General features: G+C 24.9%; 3 protein-coding genes and 1 long non-coding RNA gene across 4 annotated transcripts; 1 reads left to right on the top strand and 3 right to left on the bottom strand.

Moving 5' to 3' along the window:
- Positions 1-1,707: 1,707 nt before the first annotated feature.
- LOC126902290 (protein scabrous) lies at positions 1,708-12,510 on the bottom strand. Its single transcript, XM_050679391.1, has 8 exons — positions 12,239-12,510; positions 5,813-6,146; positions 5,268-5,312; positions 4,777-5,205; positions 4,593-4,691; positions 3,562-3,658; positions 2,573-2,752; positions 1,708-2,500 (listed from the first exon to the last, which is right to left on the bottom strand). The coding sequence occupies exons 1-8, from the start codon at positions 12,460-12,462 to the stop codon at positions 2,088-2,090; spliced, it is 1,821 nt and encodes a 606-aa protein (XP_050535348.1). The 5' UTR covers positions 12,463-12,510; the 3' UTR covers positions 1,708-2,087.
- On the top strand, positions 2,720-4,580 carry LOC126902298 (uncharacterized). The gene is made up of 4 exons (XR_007703185.1): positions 2,720-2,843; positions 2,946-3,078; positions 3,174-3,418; positions 3,992-4,580. It is a non-coding gene; the product is annotated as an uncharacterized LOC126902298 (long non-coding RNA).
- On the bottom strand, positions 7,181-8,314 carry LOC126902296 (uncharacterized). Its single transcript, XM_050679405.1, has 2 exons — positions 7,973-8,314; positions 7,181-7,913 (listed from the first exon to the last, which is right to left on the bottom strand). The coding sequence occupies exons 1-2, from the start codon at positions 8,276-8,278 to the stop codon at positions 7,584-7,586; spliced, it is 636 nt and encodes a 211-aa protein (XP_050535362.1). The 5' UTR covers positions 8,279-8,314; the 3' UTR covers positions 7,181-7,583.
- LOC126902295 (uncharacterized) lies at positions 8,513-10,778 on the bottom strand. Its single transcript, XM_050679404.1, has 2 exons — positions 10,393-10,778; positions 8,513-10,331 (listed from the first exon to the last, which is right to left on the bottom strand). Exons 1-2 carry the CDS (start codon positions 10,702-10,704, stop codon positions 9,903-9,905), a joined length of 741 nt encoding a protein of 246 aa, XP_050535361.1. The 5' UTR covers positions 10,705-10,778; the 3' UTR covers positions 8,513-9,902.
- Positions 12,511-15,487: the final 2,977 nt, after the last annotated feature.

Here is a 15,487-nt window from a genome sequence, read left to right as displayed (position 1 = left end):
TGTCAACTTATAGTCTATATTTATCACTGTTATTTTATGTACAAAAAAGTTACCTCATTAATACAAAATAATTTTATATTTAAAAGTAATTCTTAAGTTATTTATTTCTAAGAATNGTTTATTTTTGATAGTGATTTTAATCACTGTCAGATATCATTATACTTGATCCAACTATACCACGTCACAACTGTGCCGCGACCCCCCTGTGCTGGGTTTTTTGTATTGATTTAAAATTAATATCATAGCAAAATTGTTATATTTTGGGGCAAATAAAAATGTTTTCAATATTTAATTAATTTAATATTTTTTCTTTAAACAATGGTATGTGCTTTAAATATTTTTATATTATTTAGTCAAATATAAAATCATTCAAAGTTATGCTGTAATATTATCATTTGAGAAAAACAAAAAGTAATAAATTTCAGTTATTTAATTTTTTGTAATCACTCCATATTACACCAAATTTAAATTGTTATTAGAAAATTGATAATTGTGTAATAAATTGATACATTTTAATACCTATCAATCTATTATATATATTAATATTATCATATTTATAGAGATGGTAAATTATTTTCTTCATATTTTATAATTTAATTATCTATTTATTTAAAATAATTTCCAAAATGCCTTAAATATATTAACATAATTACAATATTCAATACAATATATACATATATAAGGTAATTTATTTATCATAAACCACTTAATTAAAAAAAATATTGAGAATTTTTAATTGATTTCTTTTAGGCAAATAAAATTAAAACTATATTAAAGACATTATTAATTTAAAAACTAAAAAATATTATACTCAAAAATCACCAACAATTACTTAAAAGTCGCGGGTACATATTTTGAAAATATTGTTTCCAAAATATGTATCCGCGACTTTTCAGTAATTTTTTATGGCTTTTGAGTTTAATATTCTTCAGTTTTTAAATTAATAATATTTTTAGTATAGTTTTAATTTTATTTAATTAATTAGCCACAAGTGATCAATTTTTATTATATTCTTTTAGGTACATGTTTTTCTAAATTCAATCAAGTATTTTTGATTTCCATCTTTTATACCTTATAATTTTATTACCTTAATTTAATTTTCAAATGACAATATACTTAATTAGATAATGTTCTAATTAAGAAAATTTAATGGTTGTTAATCATTTTTGTATTGATATTTTGAAAGATATTAATATTTTCTAGTGATGGCTGAAGGTGAGTCATGGGTGTTATTATTTTTATCACTAGTCATGCCTCAGTCATACTCTTCATTTTGTCTAGGTAAAACAATGTCAATAACTTCCAAAATACTAGTATAAAAATTGTTATTGGCCAGTTATTTTTACCTCTAAATAAGCTAGTTAATTATACATATTGCTATTTGAAAAAATAAAGTTGACACCTTTATAAGACATAAGAACTGAACGTATAAAAAATATTTGATGATTGATGAATTCAGAAAAACACTTACCTAAAAGAAATCAAATAAAAAATTCTAATTATTTTTATTATAGTTATTTTTTTATTAATTAAGTAGTTCGTGATAAATGAATCTCCTTGTATTTCTTTTATACAAAAAAAAAAAAATTTATAAAATAACAAAGTTGTAATTTAGCCATCAATAAGATTTTAATTATGTTTATTTTTTTAAATAAATAATTATATTGATATAACTAGATTAGTTCATATGTATTTTAATGGTATATATTTTACATTGAATGAAAAAGTATTGACATTGATAAAAAAAACTGTATATTATAAATTAAAAATAAAATAAACAGCATAGTTAAGAGAGTAAAGTATTCTGATTTTAATAGTTAGGTTGGATGTTAAATAATTTTTTAATTTTATGTACAATATCAAAATTTAATAAAACTAAAAATAATAGATGAGCATAAACTTTGTTTTATAAACATCTTAACTTTTCAGAAGACGAAATTATGGGTTTTATTTTTAATAAAATGATTACTATGTTCATTAATATTAATTATCTAATCAGTTCATTCAAATAGAGACTCATATTCTTATTGAGAATATTATTTGTCTCAATGACTAGCATGCAGTAAATGCAAAGACAAATTCAGGAGTTAAACAATAGGCCTTCCTATTTTCATTTCACTTTTTGAAATAGCAATATATTGGTTTCGACTTGAATCAAACCATGTCAGTCCATAATTATATTTTCCATTTAGATTAGCGTGTTGACAACGGGAGTACCACCAACCACCTTCATAGTTTGCTGCACAATTAGTGGTACTGTCATCTTGATCATGATCTAATGTACTAAACTTATGACCATTTTGGAAGGATAAAGCATCAGTCGCATTACCTTTAAAACCAGAAACGGATAAAAGATAACCCGTACTAGCATTAGAAACTTTGAAATTTTTATACTCAGCAATCCAAAAATTTCCGTAAATATCAATCATATTTATTTGTAAAGAGGATTTATTGTCTGATGTAAGTTGATGAATGGCTTCATTACCAAGCCATAAATCACCTAAAAAAACATTAATTAAACTTGCATTTAATTATATTTTTTCATATTTTATAATAGTTTACAATTATTTACCATATACTTGTCCAAATCCTTCAGAATATTCTGTCCATATATTATTGAATGTTAATTGATCATTAGTCCTTCTTTGAAATGTAATCCAGGACATATTTTTTGATATTTCACAGTGAACAAGAATTGCTTTTCCATTCGATGAAATCAAATATTCTCCATTTTCATTAATTTGTGAACAATCTGAAAATACATAAACAATTTTGTTAACTATCGTTTAAAATGATGATTGAAATGGATTAATTTTGCTTGGATTATTTATTACAACATAAATGTTTGTATTTAAATAATTATATAATACACAAGAATCCGTGAATTTACTCTCAATTCTTGTTTTAGACATTTTTATTTTAAATTTATGTTTTTAAATTTTTAGGTCAGTATTTATTTGTTGATGATGTAAACGTTTTCAAAATATTCGTACTCTATGATTTTTCGGGTGTTTTTTGTGGTGATGAATTACTTTTATTTATTTTTAAGAACTTAATGATTTAAATTATAGACTTAAGGTAATTATCCAAAAATAGTTGAAATTAAATAAGTAGTTAAAATGGTCATCAATAAACATTTGAACTCAAATAAATTTTAACAATTTTTTTTGTAGGTGAATTTATAGACGTAGCATAATTATAACGGAAACAATACTACACTAACAGGATGAATATTAATAAAACCACCTGTCATTTTCGATATGGTGAACTGGTTAGTTTAATTAACATAAGGGGATATCATAAACAACCCTTCAATTCACGCTCTATGTACTTTTCAACGGACATTTTAAGTTTCGATAGGAAATGTCGACTTGTATATTATTACAAGAATTTTCAAAAACTACATTTAATGTTTCGAGTGAGTAAATTCACTGTAATGTACAATATTGAAACAAATTTAGAGTACTATATTTATAAATCATTACTTATTTAATTTTCATTATCATTTATATCTTCACAATTTCATCACAAATTTGTGTTATACTTAAAAAGAATGTGTACCTTTAGGTAGTTCGCCTATAATCCTTCCATACGGTTTGTGTAATGAATCCAATTCATTCAGAGCGCTTGTGTATTTTTGATGACTATCTTTAGTTATCTGAAATTATTATTATTATTTATAAGTATAATTTAATTTTCTTCTATTATTTGTATTGCTGCATCTACCAAAAGAATGACCGAGAAAATATTTGACGGAATGGCCCCTTTTAACCAAAGCCGATGCTAGGGGTAAAATGTGAGCTTTCGCTTAAGAGAGGCTAAAACTAAGTTGGAGAACAAAAATAGGATTCTTTTTTTTACTAAAAAACAACTAAGAGATCCACAAAATTTTTTCATACGAAACCTAACAATTTCTAGCACCGGCCTACTAAACACTTTTAAAAGTTTATCGTTAACTTAAAATTTGAGTTAAAATTTGTTTATTTTACAGAACTGATATCTAGATAATGATATTATAAATATTCACGTAGCCGGATATTAAAGTTTGTCACAAAATATTATCCTGACTTAACACTCTAGAATTATTCAGTGCGTTCCTTCAAATTTTCTCTCTTTATATTATTAGAATATTTATATTTATATGTTTGCATAAAAATAAAATAAAATAATTTTTTTTGAATACATTATCGCTCTTAATTATTTAGTTATACATCTAGTCTTCGTAATTCTCTAGAAGTTGCTTTCGCGCATACATAATAAGACATGTAGCAGCCGCCACCGTCTGACATTAAGAATAAAGCAGGTGTGACTAGCACCTGACTAGCAGTCGCCATCAACTATGACCTCGTGCTCACAAACGAAAAAAATAAAAACACAAACCACCTGCCACCACCGACATGCATGCACGCCCTATGTGTTGTAATCTTATGTGCTATTCTAATATTCCCCTATATTTTCACTTCAGAATATTTAAAAAACTACTACTGTTGAGATGGGCCATCAAAATTTTTACATCTTAATTTTAAATTGATTTATTTTTAGGGAAAGAAGAAAGACATTTTAAGCCGATGGAAAGGATAAAATAATCTTACCTTATCGGATATAAAGATTTTTTCCGAAGTTTTGCTCAATGTTCTCTGAATTGCTGACATGCCTTCTCCTAGTGCTTTAGTCGTTAGCATTTGATTGTTCTATAACAAGCACATAAAGAAATTTCGATTTTTTTAAATGTGTTACTCAAAATTATAGTTTATATATTTTATTATTTATAATAACCTGATCTTCTTTGATGATGGCTACTGAAGCATTTATTCTTGCCACAGCAAATTCTATTTTGGATATTTCTTTGCGCACTTCAGGTAAACACGCGTCAACCCGGTCGTCTAAGGTTTCAACACTTTCCAGAAGTTCTAATAATGATCCATGTAGTCGATCTAAGGTAGCATCTTGACGTGTCAGGTTAAATGCAATTGCTTCCTTAGTAGCATTCAGATTAACTTCCAATCTGGAAAGTCGATTTTCTCGTTCAACTATGCTACTTTCTCTGTACAAAATACCCTTAATTCTTTTTTCTAAACGTGCCATTCTGTGGTTCAAAGATTTCCTCGAAGACTCCAGAATTTTGAGTTCTTTAATTTCTTGGTCAGTCACAATAGTTGTGATTACGTTCGTTTGTAGAGGATCTTCATTGCTAATTGCAACTCTCTGTAATTAATACAATTCATAATAAAAAATAATAATAATAATATTAATGTTCATTTGTTTACTTTATAAATAGTTGCCATTTGTTTTTCTTCCAACTCTTCATTTTTCTAAGTATAAAAATAAAAAAATTCATCAATTAATAAGAACAATTTATTTATAAATATTTGAACTTAATAATTGTTCAAATTTTACAATTGTATAAAAAAAATAGCGTAACAGTATTTCTTTTTGTATGAAAAAACAAAACGTCTAAGTGATTTACTTAAGTTAATTGAAATTAATAAATGGAACACTTATTTTTTTAATTTAATAGTATATTATTTTATTTTCAGTAGTTCAATAATGATTATTTATTGATGAGTAATCCGTTTTTGACTAATAAATTAAAAAAATATATTAACTTATTTGAAATTTGTTTAAATAACGGCACTGTAGGTATGAATCGGATTAAAATACAATCTTTTTTTATATATATTATATTTAATTGAACTGTTTGTCATAAAAAAAAAATCTGTGGAAATCATAAAAATAAAAACTAAAGTTTTTGTCGTTCACTTTTTATAACTTAAAATAAAATGTATATTATGATAAACGTTTTATATCTTACTTTATTAACAGTATTCTGATATTTAATTAAAGAATTCAACTTTTTTTCTAATTCAATTTGTAAAATAGCTGCATTTTCAACGTTTTTTCGAACAGAAAGTAACTCCCCTTGCATTGTTTGTAAATCTTTTCGAATACCATCAAGGTCTTTTTTTAAGGCTTGAATATCATTTTGAAGAGTAGTTGCTTTGTGAATTTGTGCAGTTTCATTAATTGCTGACCAAACATCTTGTATTTCTGATTTTAAACTTTCGATTACATCTTTCAACCAGCCTACTGCAACTTTATCCCGATCTCCCCCATCGCCGGATTGAGATATTTTCAATTGTTCACTCCTGAAATTATGTATAATTTATGGCTTATCAAATAAAGATTAACTTGTTGCAGCATTGAATGACATTATACATAATTTAATATCTTTATTTTTAGTCAGCACTAAGTATGAACCTCGACAATTTAGTAAATAGTCTGGAGCCTTACGCAAATAAAAATATAAGGTAATCAATTAATTTTAATTCACTCATACAATTTTATTAGAATCTTGTAAATATTAATGACTACATTTCAATTTTAGCTTCAATGCGAAGCTGAGAATGTATTAGTTTTACTATGATGTGTGTGTTTTTTTTTTTGTATCTGTTACCACTTTTTCTCAGCTCTCAGGGAACCAATTTCTTTCAACGATACGTCAAAAGATCACAGATCGTATCTAGTCGAAGATATTATCCTCAAAAATTGAAAAATTTTCCCTCGTTCCCCGTAAATGGGGGAAATCTCCAAAAAATTATTTTTCAATTTTTTTTTACTTAAAACTGTCATAACTTTTTTAAAAATAACCAAATCAATATAATTTTTTTTTATAGATGCATGATGTCTTTACCTATTATTCGGTATATTTTTTTATAAGTCTGACCCTTTACCTGCCTACAGAGGGGGATTCAAAATGACAACTTTTTCACAAAAAATTAACTTTTTCAATTTAACTCTTGAAAGTGTTACGAAAAGTCTGACACTTTTATATATATCTTAAATTAAAGCTAATGTAATATACTTTATTATGGAAAAAAAAAATTTCGGACATTATTTTGTCTTTACGGTGAAAATGACTACAAAATGCTATTTTTGTATGAAAATTCTAGATTTTATATTTTACATTATTAACTTTATTATGCTATAACTTTTTGAAAAATGTATGGATCAATACATTTTTTTCATGAGAAGTAGTATTTATATACATCTTTCATTCAAAATACTTTTTTTTTAAACGGACTATTTCCCTTTATATATTATAAATATAAATATATATATATATTCATATATTACGCTTATAAATCATAAAACTAGTAATTAGGATATAAATAAGGAAATAGGAAGCCATGTAGTTTTTGGAATAACCCAACAATTTTTTAAAATTAAACACTATGTACAAATTTGCATCGAACGTCTTTTATGATTGTGATTTTAATCACTGTCAGATATTATTATACTTGACCAAGCTATGCTACGTTACTGCTGTGCCGCCACCCCCTTGTGCTGGGTTTTTAAAAGTCAACCTTATTATAACTTTATAAGTTTATTATAGACATATCACAAATAAATAAAAAATATATAGAATTTTTTTTCATAACTATGTCACACACAGAGTTATTATTTTCTAGGTGTTATTTTAACTCTGTAAATGATTTTGCTACTTTTATCAAACGAAACATCTTATTAGTTTAAGTAATTTATAGCTTGAAATAAATTATAATTATGTAAACAATTTTTTTTGTTTAATTTAAATTTTTTAAAGATACATTTAACACTATATTTTTTTGAAGTTTGTTTTTAAGAACTCCCAGTCTCTTAGCCTGACTTCCTGGTATTATAGATAAATACTTGTGAGCTGCTTTAGATGAAGTATATTTGCTATTTACTCCAGTTAGAGATATACCAGGTACCAACGACATTTGTCGATCTTCTGGCATTGTGTCTAATTGTCTAAACATATACATAGCTTTCATTTTCGTCTCTAAATTTGGCATAAAATTTACTATCTCAGCTTTACGTTTTTCATTCTGGTTGAGTCTTGCAACATCCAAATCCGAAATTACCGATCTCATCTTGAAAAAATACATCGTTTTTATTGTTTATAAATAACTCAGACCATTCCATAGATTACCTTCTCTAAAAATAGCGTCACTCCAGGCTCTTTAAGTTGTTTTGAAATGTTGAAAGCTACATTTATCTTCCTGTAACATTCTAGTTTATTTCCTAACCGGCATTCGGCAAGTGCTAACCAAACTAGTGAGTTAACTGTCCACGTATGACTGTTTATATTTTCCGATAGTTCTAAACATTGTTTAGCCATGCTACGACATTCTTTAAAGTAATCAACTCCTAAACGCATGTAGCATCTCACTAGCTCGAAAGTATGGTATAATTTTTCTACGTCAGATTTCGATTTTTTAATATTTTTCAGTAACATTTTTTTCGTTAAACTTAAATGGTGAGTAAATTTTTATTAGTATAATATATATAGCATATTATATTATATACATGTAGTATATATATAGTAATATAGTATATTTTATTGTAAATGTTATTATTACTATCAATAATTATACAATTTATCTATAATAATGAAATCTGTTATCAAATATATTATATTATAGTTGAATTTATTAATCACTTAAAAATGATAATTAATTATTTTATCTTATCTAAAAATAGAAAAAAATTATGAAAATTGAAAAAACTATTTTAAAAGTTTACTTCAACGTATTTAATGGTATGTAGGATGACGAAGAAATTTTAAATGGAACTTATTAATATATTCCACTTTCCCTTGAAAATGAAATGTGTAAGATACAGTGCCAAACTAAGGAACTCTAAAAAAATATTGTAAAACTTTTTAGAGCCTTCTGATCATAATTTCAGGCTACGACATCTGTTTACACTAATATACATATTAAATAGTTATCAGTCAATTATTAATATCTTATTTTTTCCCCAAAATTTTATAATACACATAGATTATGAAAATTGACAAGGCGAAAAATCAAGGTGGCAATTTTCCTCTTTGCTCCCCTCCCATTTGGACGCCCATAAATGTACTTTAATACAACAAAATAATTAAATTAATCCATATATATATATATTTACAAAGTGATTTTTTTTATCATAAACCGTTTATTTAATAGATTAAAAAGAGTATTATTAAAAACTTTTTTTTCATCTTTTAGTTTCATACTTTTTTCAATTTATCAGTCATAAAGTATTTTTAATGTTCATCCCTTATATCTTAAAGTATGTTAACTTTATTTTTTGAATTAGCACCATACATAATTAATTAGATTAATTATTAAATAATTGTCTAATTAAGAAAATGACTGAACGATTACAACTTTAAACCAGCATTTCAGAAATTATAAACAATGTAAAGCAATAGTCGGAGGCGAGACGCAAGTTCTGCAATTTTTATTACTAGACATTTTATGGACCTAACTCCTCTCTTCTCTTAGGTAAAAAAATGTTAACAACTTCCGAAATACTCGTTTAAAAGTTATAATATACCAGTTACTTTCTTAATAATATAATTATATATTAATAAGGTAGTTAATTATGTATGTTGCTACTTAAATATTTAAGTTGATACTCTTATAAGTTATAAAGGATGGACCTACAAATTATTTTACAACAGATAAATGGAGATATATATATAGTCAGTCGTTTATTTATGCCTTAATACGGCGTATACTTACTAAAAATTTATTTTAATTAAAGTATACTTTAAAAAAATAATACTTATGTACTCTTTATATATAAGGGTTACCCTGGCAAATCAAATATGAAAAAGAGGATTTTCAAAATCATTATATGTAACTAACAAAAGTAAAATAAATTATTATTTCAAAAAAATATGCGCGACTAGCGTTAAAAAAAACACTTTATAAATGTATAATATACTAGATAGAATCCGATATTTACGTATATACTTCAAATACGTATTATTTATCAGGGCCTGTCAGAAAAATATTGAAAATTCGCCACTTAATAAAATTAGCGTTACTCAGTTTAGTTATAATTTTTATGAAGCATTCATAAATATTTTAAGAGTACTTTGGATTAAGATCACGAGAACCCATAAACGAATCTTGATAAATAATAGATTTAGATTGATAGATTGTTGTGGCACCTAACATAGTCAGTAATCTTTGATGATTTTCTTTATCGTTCCATTCTTGAATATGTTTATATGTCAGGTAATATGCTACACCATATGTTAGATACACTAAATCCATGATTTGAGAAATTTGTTTGCAATTTCTTTTTTTCAAATAATTTTTCATCAAATTGACTTTTTGTTTTGCTTTTTGAAATTTGCGTTCAATAATTAGTTGAATCACAGTGTTTAAATATTTTGCTGTTTGTAAGTTAGTAATATATTTTTTAAGTATCTGCTCAATTAATCGTTTATTTTTCAATTTTGGTACATTACATTTATGAATATAAACTGCTTTCTGAGTGTATAGTTGTTCCTTAAAAAAGTAAATTTAGAAAACAGTTTTTTAGGTATTTATCAAAGAGAAAACAGCTCACTTTAGTTATTTCCAATGCGTCAATTATTGATTTTATTTCTTTATGTATTATTAATTCATTTTCATAAAATGGACTCTTAGGAGATAGTGTTTTCAATTTTTCGGTAAAATAATTATGTTCTTTTCCTAAATTTCTTAAATAAAAAGCATTATCTTTTTTTTTTATTTTTTCATTTTTAAAATAATTTATATTTCTTGTGTCACAGCTAGGTTTCAAATTTCTTAGTTTATCCTGCATAGCTAGCTCTAATAAAACTTTACCCAAACAATTTAAATTATACTTTTTTGTATCAAAATTTGTCGAGTCACTCATTTTTTGTAACGTCTAAATTAAACTTTATTATTAATACTTGTAAGTTTTTAATTAAAAAATTAAATACTTTTATGATCCCAATAGTAAAAACAGGGGGCTGCTTTCGAATTTCAGCACCATTAAAGTAAATCATCAAACTCTTTTCAAATTCTCCAAAATTAAATTGAATATCGGCTTCATTTAATAAAATAGCTGGGGAACTTTGAGAATTGGTTTTTGCCAGCAAATTAGTTTTATTTGCTGAATCCAAATCAAACATAAATTGATAGCATTTACTGAGTAATAAACGAGATTCCAAGTCGTCCGAGTTGATGAATATTCGTTCAAAAAATAAAGCGGCTATAATATAATTCCTTTAAATTTATTTTACTTAATCAAATTATGACAAACACCTTTCTCATAATTTCGTTTTTGGAACTCCCTTTTTCCTTGTGATTTCGTAACGTTTATTTCATTCAACCACAATTTAGGTTCATTATTTCCAGTATCTAATTTGACTTCCATAATAAACTTTATACTGCCTGACAATTATAATTTTAGTTATTTTTCAAACTTTTAATTTTTTAGAATGTTTCAAACAATTTCATTTTTTTATTTTTAGTTTTATGATTATTAAAAAATTTGCCATAGAAACAAGTTGATTATTATGATTAAAAATTTTGAGAACCAGTATTTTGGAAGTTATGAATATTTTTTTATCTGAGAGGGAAGAGAAGCACGATAAAATGATGCATATTGATGAAAAAAATATATAAACCCAACCCGCACCTCGCCTCCACTCTATATTTAATTTATCTCCATAGTACTTGTTTAAAAGTTATTATCGACCAGTGATTTTCTTAATTGAGTCATTATCTAACATTTAAGTTAGTAAAATAAGTATTTAAGTAGCCATTTAAGGAAATAAAGTTGGTACTTTTACAAGAATATGGGGGGATGAACCTAATAAATATTTACCCACATATAAATTGAGATATAAATATTACTGAGTATTAATAAGCTCAAAAAAATTCTCTAAATTATTATTGTGTTAGGAGAAATCTATTGGCTAATATTCAATTTAATATTTTTAGTGGACAACTAATTACCTTATATTTTTTTAATATAGTGATTGTAAACGTTAAATAAAAACATAAGAGGACTCTTAAATTGACAGTATCAAAATATACAAAATACATTTTGTTCTAGAATTTATTAACTTCTTGAATTAGGACGGCCTTAAATATCTTAAGACTATTCTTAGTTCTAATGGCGATAGAAAATATTTTCATTCTGACTAAAGTTTGACAACTATACAGTCATTGAATTGTTACATAAATTACGATACCTAGTAATTATTTTTCAAAATAAAATGATTTCGCATTAGCATTCATTTATATGTATAATTTTTTTATCTTTACCTACCAATTACATAATAAAGCTCGTAGAACACACTAACAACTGTATAGAGTTCATTGGAATATAAAAATACATTATTAGTAAGTATAATTATGCGAATTACACTGACGTAACTTTTAAGTTAATTATTACTCACCTTAATATTTTAATTTCTTCTTTTAAAGCTACAAGATCTAAGTTTCTTCTAAGTGATTGGAATAATGACTTTTCCATTTGTTCATAATCTTGTTGTCTTTTTTCCATAAGCACATTTAGTTGATTTTTTATCGTTTTTAAATCGTTTATATCTAAATCATTCATTTGAGCTCCGATAGGAGCTACTAACAGACCTAACAAAACTAACACTAATGTCGCAATCATGGTGCTATCGCCTGAACGCTAAAATTCAAACTGAACACGTTTTACGTTACTCCAGTGATCAACATGGAAGGTACTACCAGACCGTTTATATCAAACCATAACAAATAGGATTAAGCAGATGGTTTATTACTAGCATAACACGCGTGCATTATAAAATCCAGTTTTCTTCTTTAGCGCTTTTTTTTCATTTATAATTTATTAATATGTTGTAAATTTAATTTAAAAATATTTCGGATACTGTAAATGATACAAGAAAGGAGAAATTATAATCTATATTCTTTTCATTATGATTATTAATGTTTTATATTACATTTTTATAATAAGAAATAATGTTTTAATATTTTGGAGTTTATAGTAGTATAATGTCACCTATTGGCGAGAGTGATAATTTAAATTGAAAAAAATAACACATTTTCAAATGAGACAAAATAAAATTATTATTTCTATATATTAATTTATAAAATATATAGGCTTAAAATGTAGAATTTTTATTCCTTTTGGTACAAAAATTAGAAAAAAAAAATTGCATGAACCAAAAATTAACTTAACTTTTCTAATATGTTAGGTAAAATTTTAATTTTTGATATCAGATGCAAAAATATATATATAATGTTGTCTGAAAAATCATCTCCTATTCTCTTCATACATAATAATAGTTATTAAATATAAGTTCAGAATTTTTGCCTTCGTAATTTTAAGGTATTGCTATTTGGTTTTGTAAATAATAATTTAAAAGTGCTATTCAATGTAGAAATCTATAATTTTTCTGTTTTTGGAATTCACATTTTGAGTTGGTTAGATTGTAACATTCTTTAGAAGTCATGAATGTCAAAATCCAATAAATTTCTTTAATTTGTTTTTTTCATATGTAGTGATATTGTATGAGCACTTGATTTCTTTGTTTTAATTTGTTAATTCGAACTTCGAAATCTTCATCTGGTGAAACTAATTCATCATCCTTGAACTAGTTATTTTAACTACTATTACTAGTATGAATTGCATTTTCCTAATTCATATTGATCTTTTGCATTTTATGATAATTTAAAATAGTTGAAAGTTGCTTTACAATTGTAATTTATTGTATGGGCCAATTATAAAAATACAATTATTGATAATATAAATATTACAATTTTGTGAAATATAAAATTACATTTTAACACTTTCAATGTTTACATGTAGACAAGGTATATATAAATATGTGGTTAAAAATTGGTGCTTTGATTTTTAGGTGAAAAATAAGATACAAAAAAGAACAAAACTAAAATTTAGAAACATTCAGTTTGTTCATGCGTGTAAAAATTTTTCATAAAAAAAATAAAACAACACACTGAGTGATTTAAAGTATAAAGAAAAAGAATAAGACTAGTATAAAAAATTAGAAAATTTAAGATTATTAATTATTTTTGATTGATTAGCAACTAAACCTATAATGGCTTTGTTCCATGTTTCTTGATATCTTATATATATTTTTTCTATATCTTAATAAAATATTTTGCCATGTTCTTAAGTTTAGTACCCTAAATTAATTTAAAAAAATTCTAAATAAGAAAGTAATAGTGTAATTTTTTTATTCAGAATAATTTATATTAATTGTATTTACTATTGTAATAGTCTATATTTTATTATTTTTATCAAATTTAGCAATGTAAAGGGATTTTTAATAAAATAAATAGCAGTTAATATGATTTTTTCGACTTAATTTGTTGAACTTATTTTACTTTATTTAAGACATATTTGTTCACATTTATAGGGACTATGTCAACTAAAATTGATACAGTAAGCATAATTTAGTTTTTTTTTTGAATCCTCGTAACATTTTTTATCTATATAACAACATAAACATCAATAAAAAAAAATTATAGAAAAGAGTCCAGCTTTACTTTTTTTTTAAGTGCTGTAAAATTCAATCTCAAAAGTCCATTGTAAAATTGAAACTTTACACAATAATTTCAACATTTGCACAAATATCATCGCTATAAAATAAAAATGATTCAGTAGTGTTGAAGAAAATTATTATTATTTTTTATATTTTATGTAGAAACAGTAAACATTCATGTTGTAAATAAAATATTGATAGTAGAGAAAAACTAAGCGTATATTCAAAATCAGCGTCAAAATATTTATCAAAATCAAAAAAAAAATTTCATGAACATTTAACGACCCAGTTGTGTCAAGAAGTGTTATTAGCCCCTCAAGTGAAATTAACTATTTTAATACACTTTTAATTTGTATAATCTCTCTCCTAAAAAAATTAACTTTTAAAGATATGACGTTGCTGGGAGAAATGGGAAAATTATAAAGAATCCGTAGGTATTTTATAAACATACTTAAATGTATTCATTTTTTCGTTTTTTTACAATCTTTGAGAATAGTGCTAAAATCTTAAACATGTTTTGAAAACATCGTTTGCAAGCTGCTATTTTGTTTTCCAAATTATAGGTGCTTAGTATATCTATCGTACAGCTGCTCGGCCCGTGCCAGATGCACCGACAGCTGGGATACCCTGCGCACGAGAACAACTGCTTGTTTTTAAGATGAAACACACCTGCTATCAGTTTTTATAAAGAGTAAAGGGATAGTGTACTTACCTAAAAAAATATGAATTAGAAGTCACTATTGATATATTTATATGATACCAATTTAAGAGTATTGTAAATTAGAAAATTTTGACTTAGAAATCTAAATTTCATAGTATATCATTAATGACGTTACTTAATGTCTTAAATTAATAGTCAGTACAATAATAATTATTATTAGTACTTTTTGTAATATTCTTCAAATACAAGTTTATTATTTATAGTTTTAATTTAAGTAAGTCCAATAGATTTTCGCATTAATATTTTTTATAGTCTCAATAATTTATATTATACACTTATTTTACGTTAATAATATAAAATAAGTGTTAGATTTTTCACTTTTCCAATTTCTATATATCTTAAGTTGATGTATCGAAATTTAATTATGATAAGTATTTTAGACAAATGTTTTGAGCGAAATTTTTTTGAATTACTAGAAAATATTTTGG

Source organism: Daktulosphaira vitifoliae, unplaced genomic scaffold (genome assembly GCF_025091365.1).
Source record: "Daktulosphaira vitifoliae isolate Bord-2020 unplaced genomic scaffold, ASM2509136v1 Scaffold_3, whole genome shotgun sequence".
Classification (NCBI taxonomy): Eukaryota; Metazoa; Arthropoda; class Insecta; order Hemiptera; family Phylloxeridae; genus Daktulosphaira; species Daktulosphaira vitifoliae.
This window is presented reverse-complemented; position numbering and strand designations above follow the sequence as displayed.

Coding starts and splice junctions, on each gene's coding strand:
- LOC126902296 (XM_050679405.1), bottom strand. CDS start 8,278: ATGTTACTGAAAAATATTAAAAAATCGAAATCTGACGTAGAAAAATTA. Junction 7,914..7,972: donor TGACGCTATTTTTAGAGAAG/GTAATCTATGGA, acceptor TATTTTTTCAAG/ATGAGATCGGTAATTTCGGA.
- LOC126902295 (XM_050679404.1), bottom strand. CDS start 10,704: ATGAGTGACTCGACAAATTTTGATACAAAAAAGTATAATTTAAATTGT. Junction 10,332..10,392: donor ACGCATTGGAAATAACTAAA/GTGAGCTGTTTT, acceptor TACTTTTTTAAG/GAACAACTATACACTCAGAA.
- LOC126902290 (XM_050679391.1), bottom strand. CDS start 12,462: ATGATTGCGACATTAGTGTTAGTTTTGTTAGGTCTGTTAGTAGCTCCT. Junction 3,659..4,592: donor AAATCTTTATATCCGATAAG/GTAAGATTATTT, acceptor TAATAATTTCAG/ATAACTAAAGATAGTCATCA. Junction 2,501..2,572: donor AGGATTTGGACAAGTATATG/GTAAATAATTGT, acceptor ATGTTTTTTTAG/GTGATTTATGGCTTGGTAAT.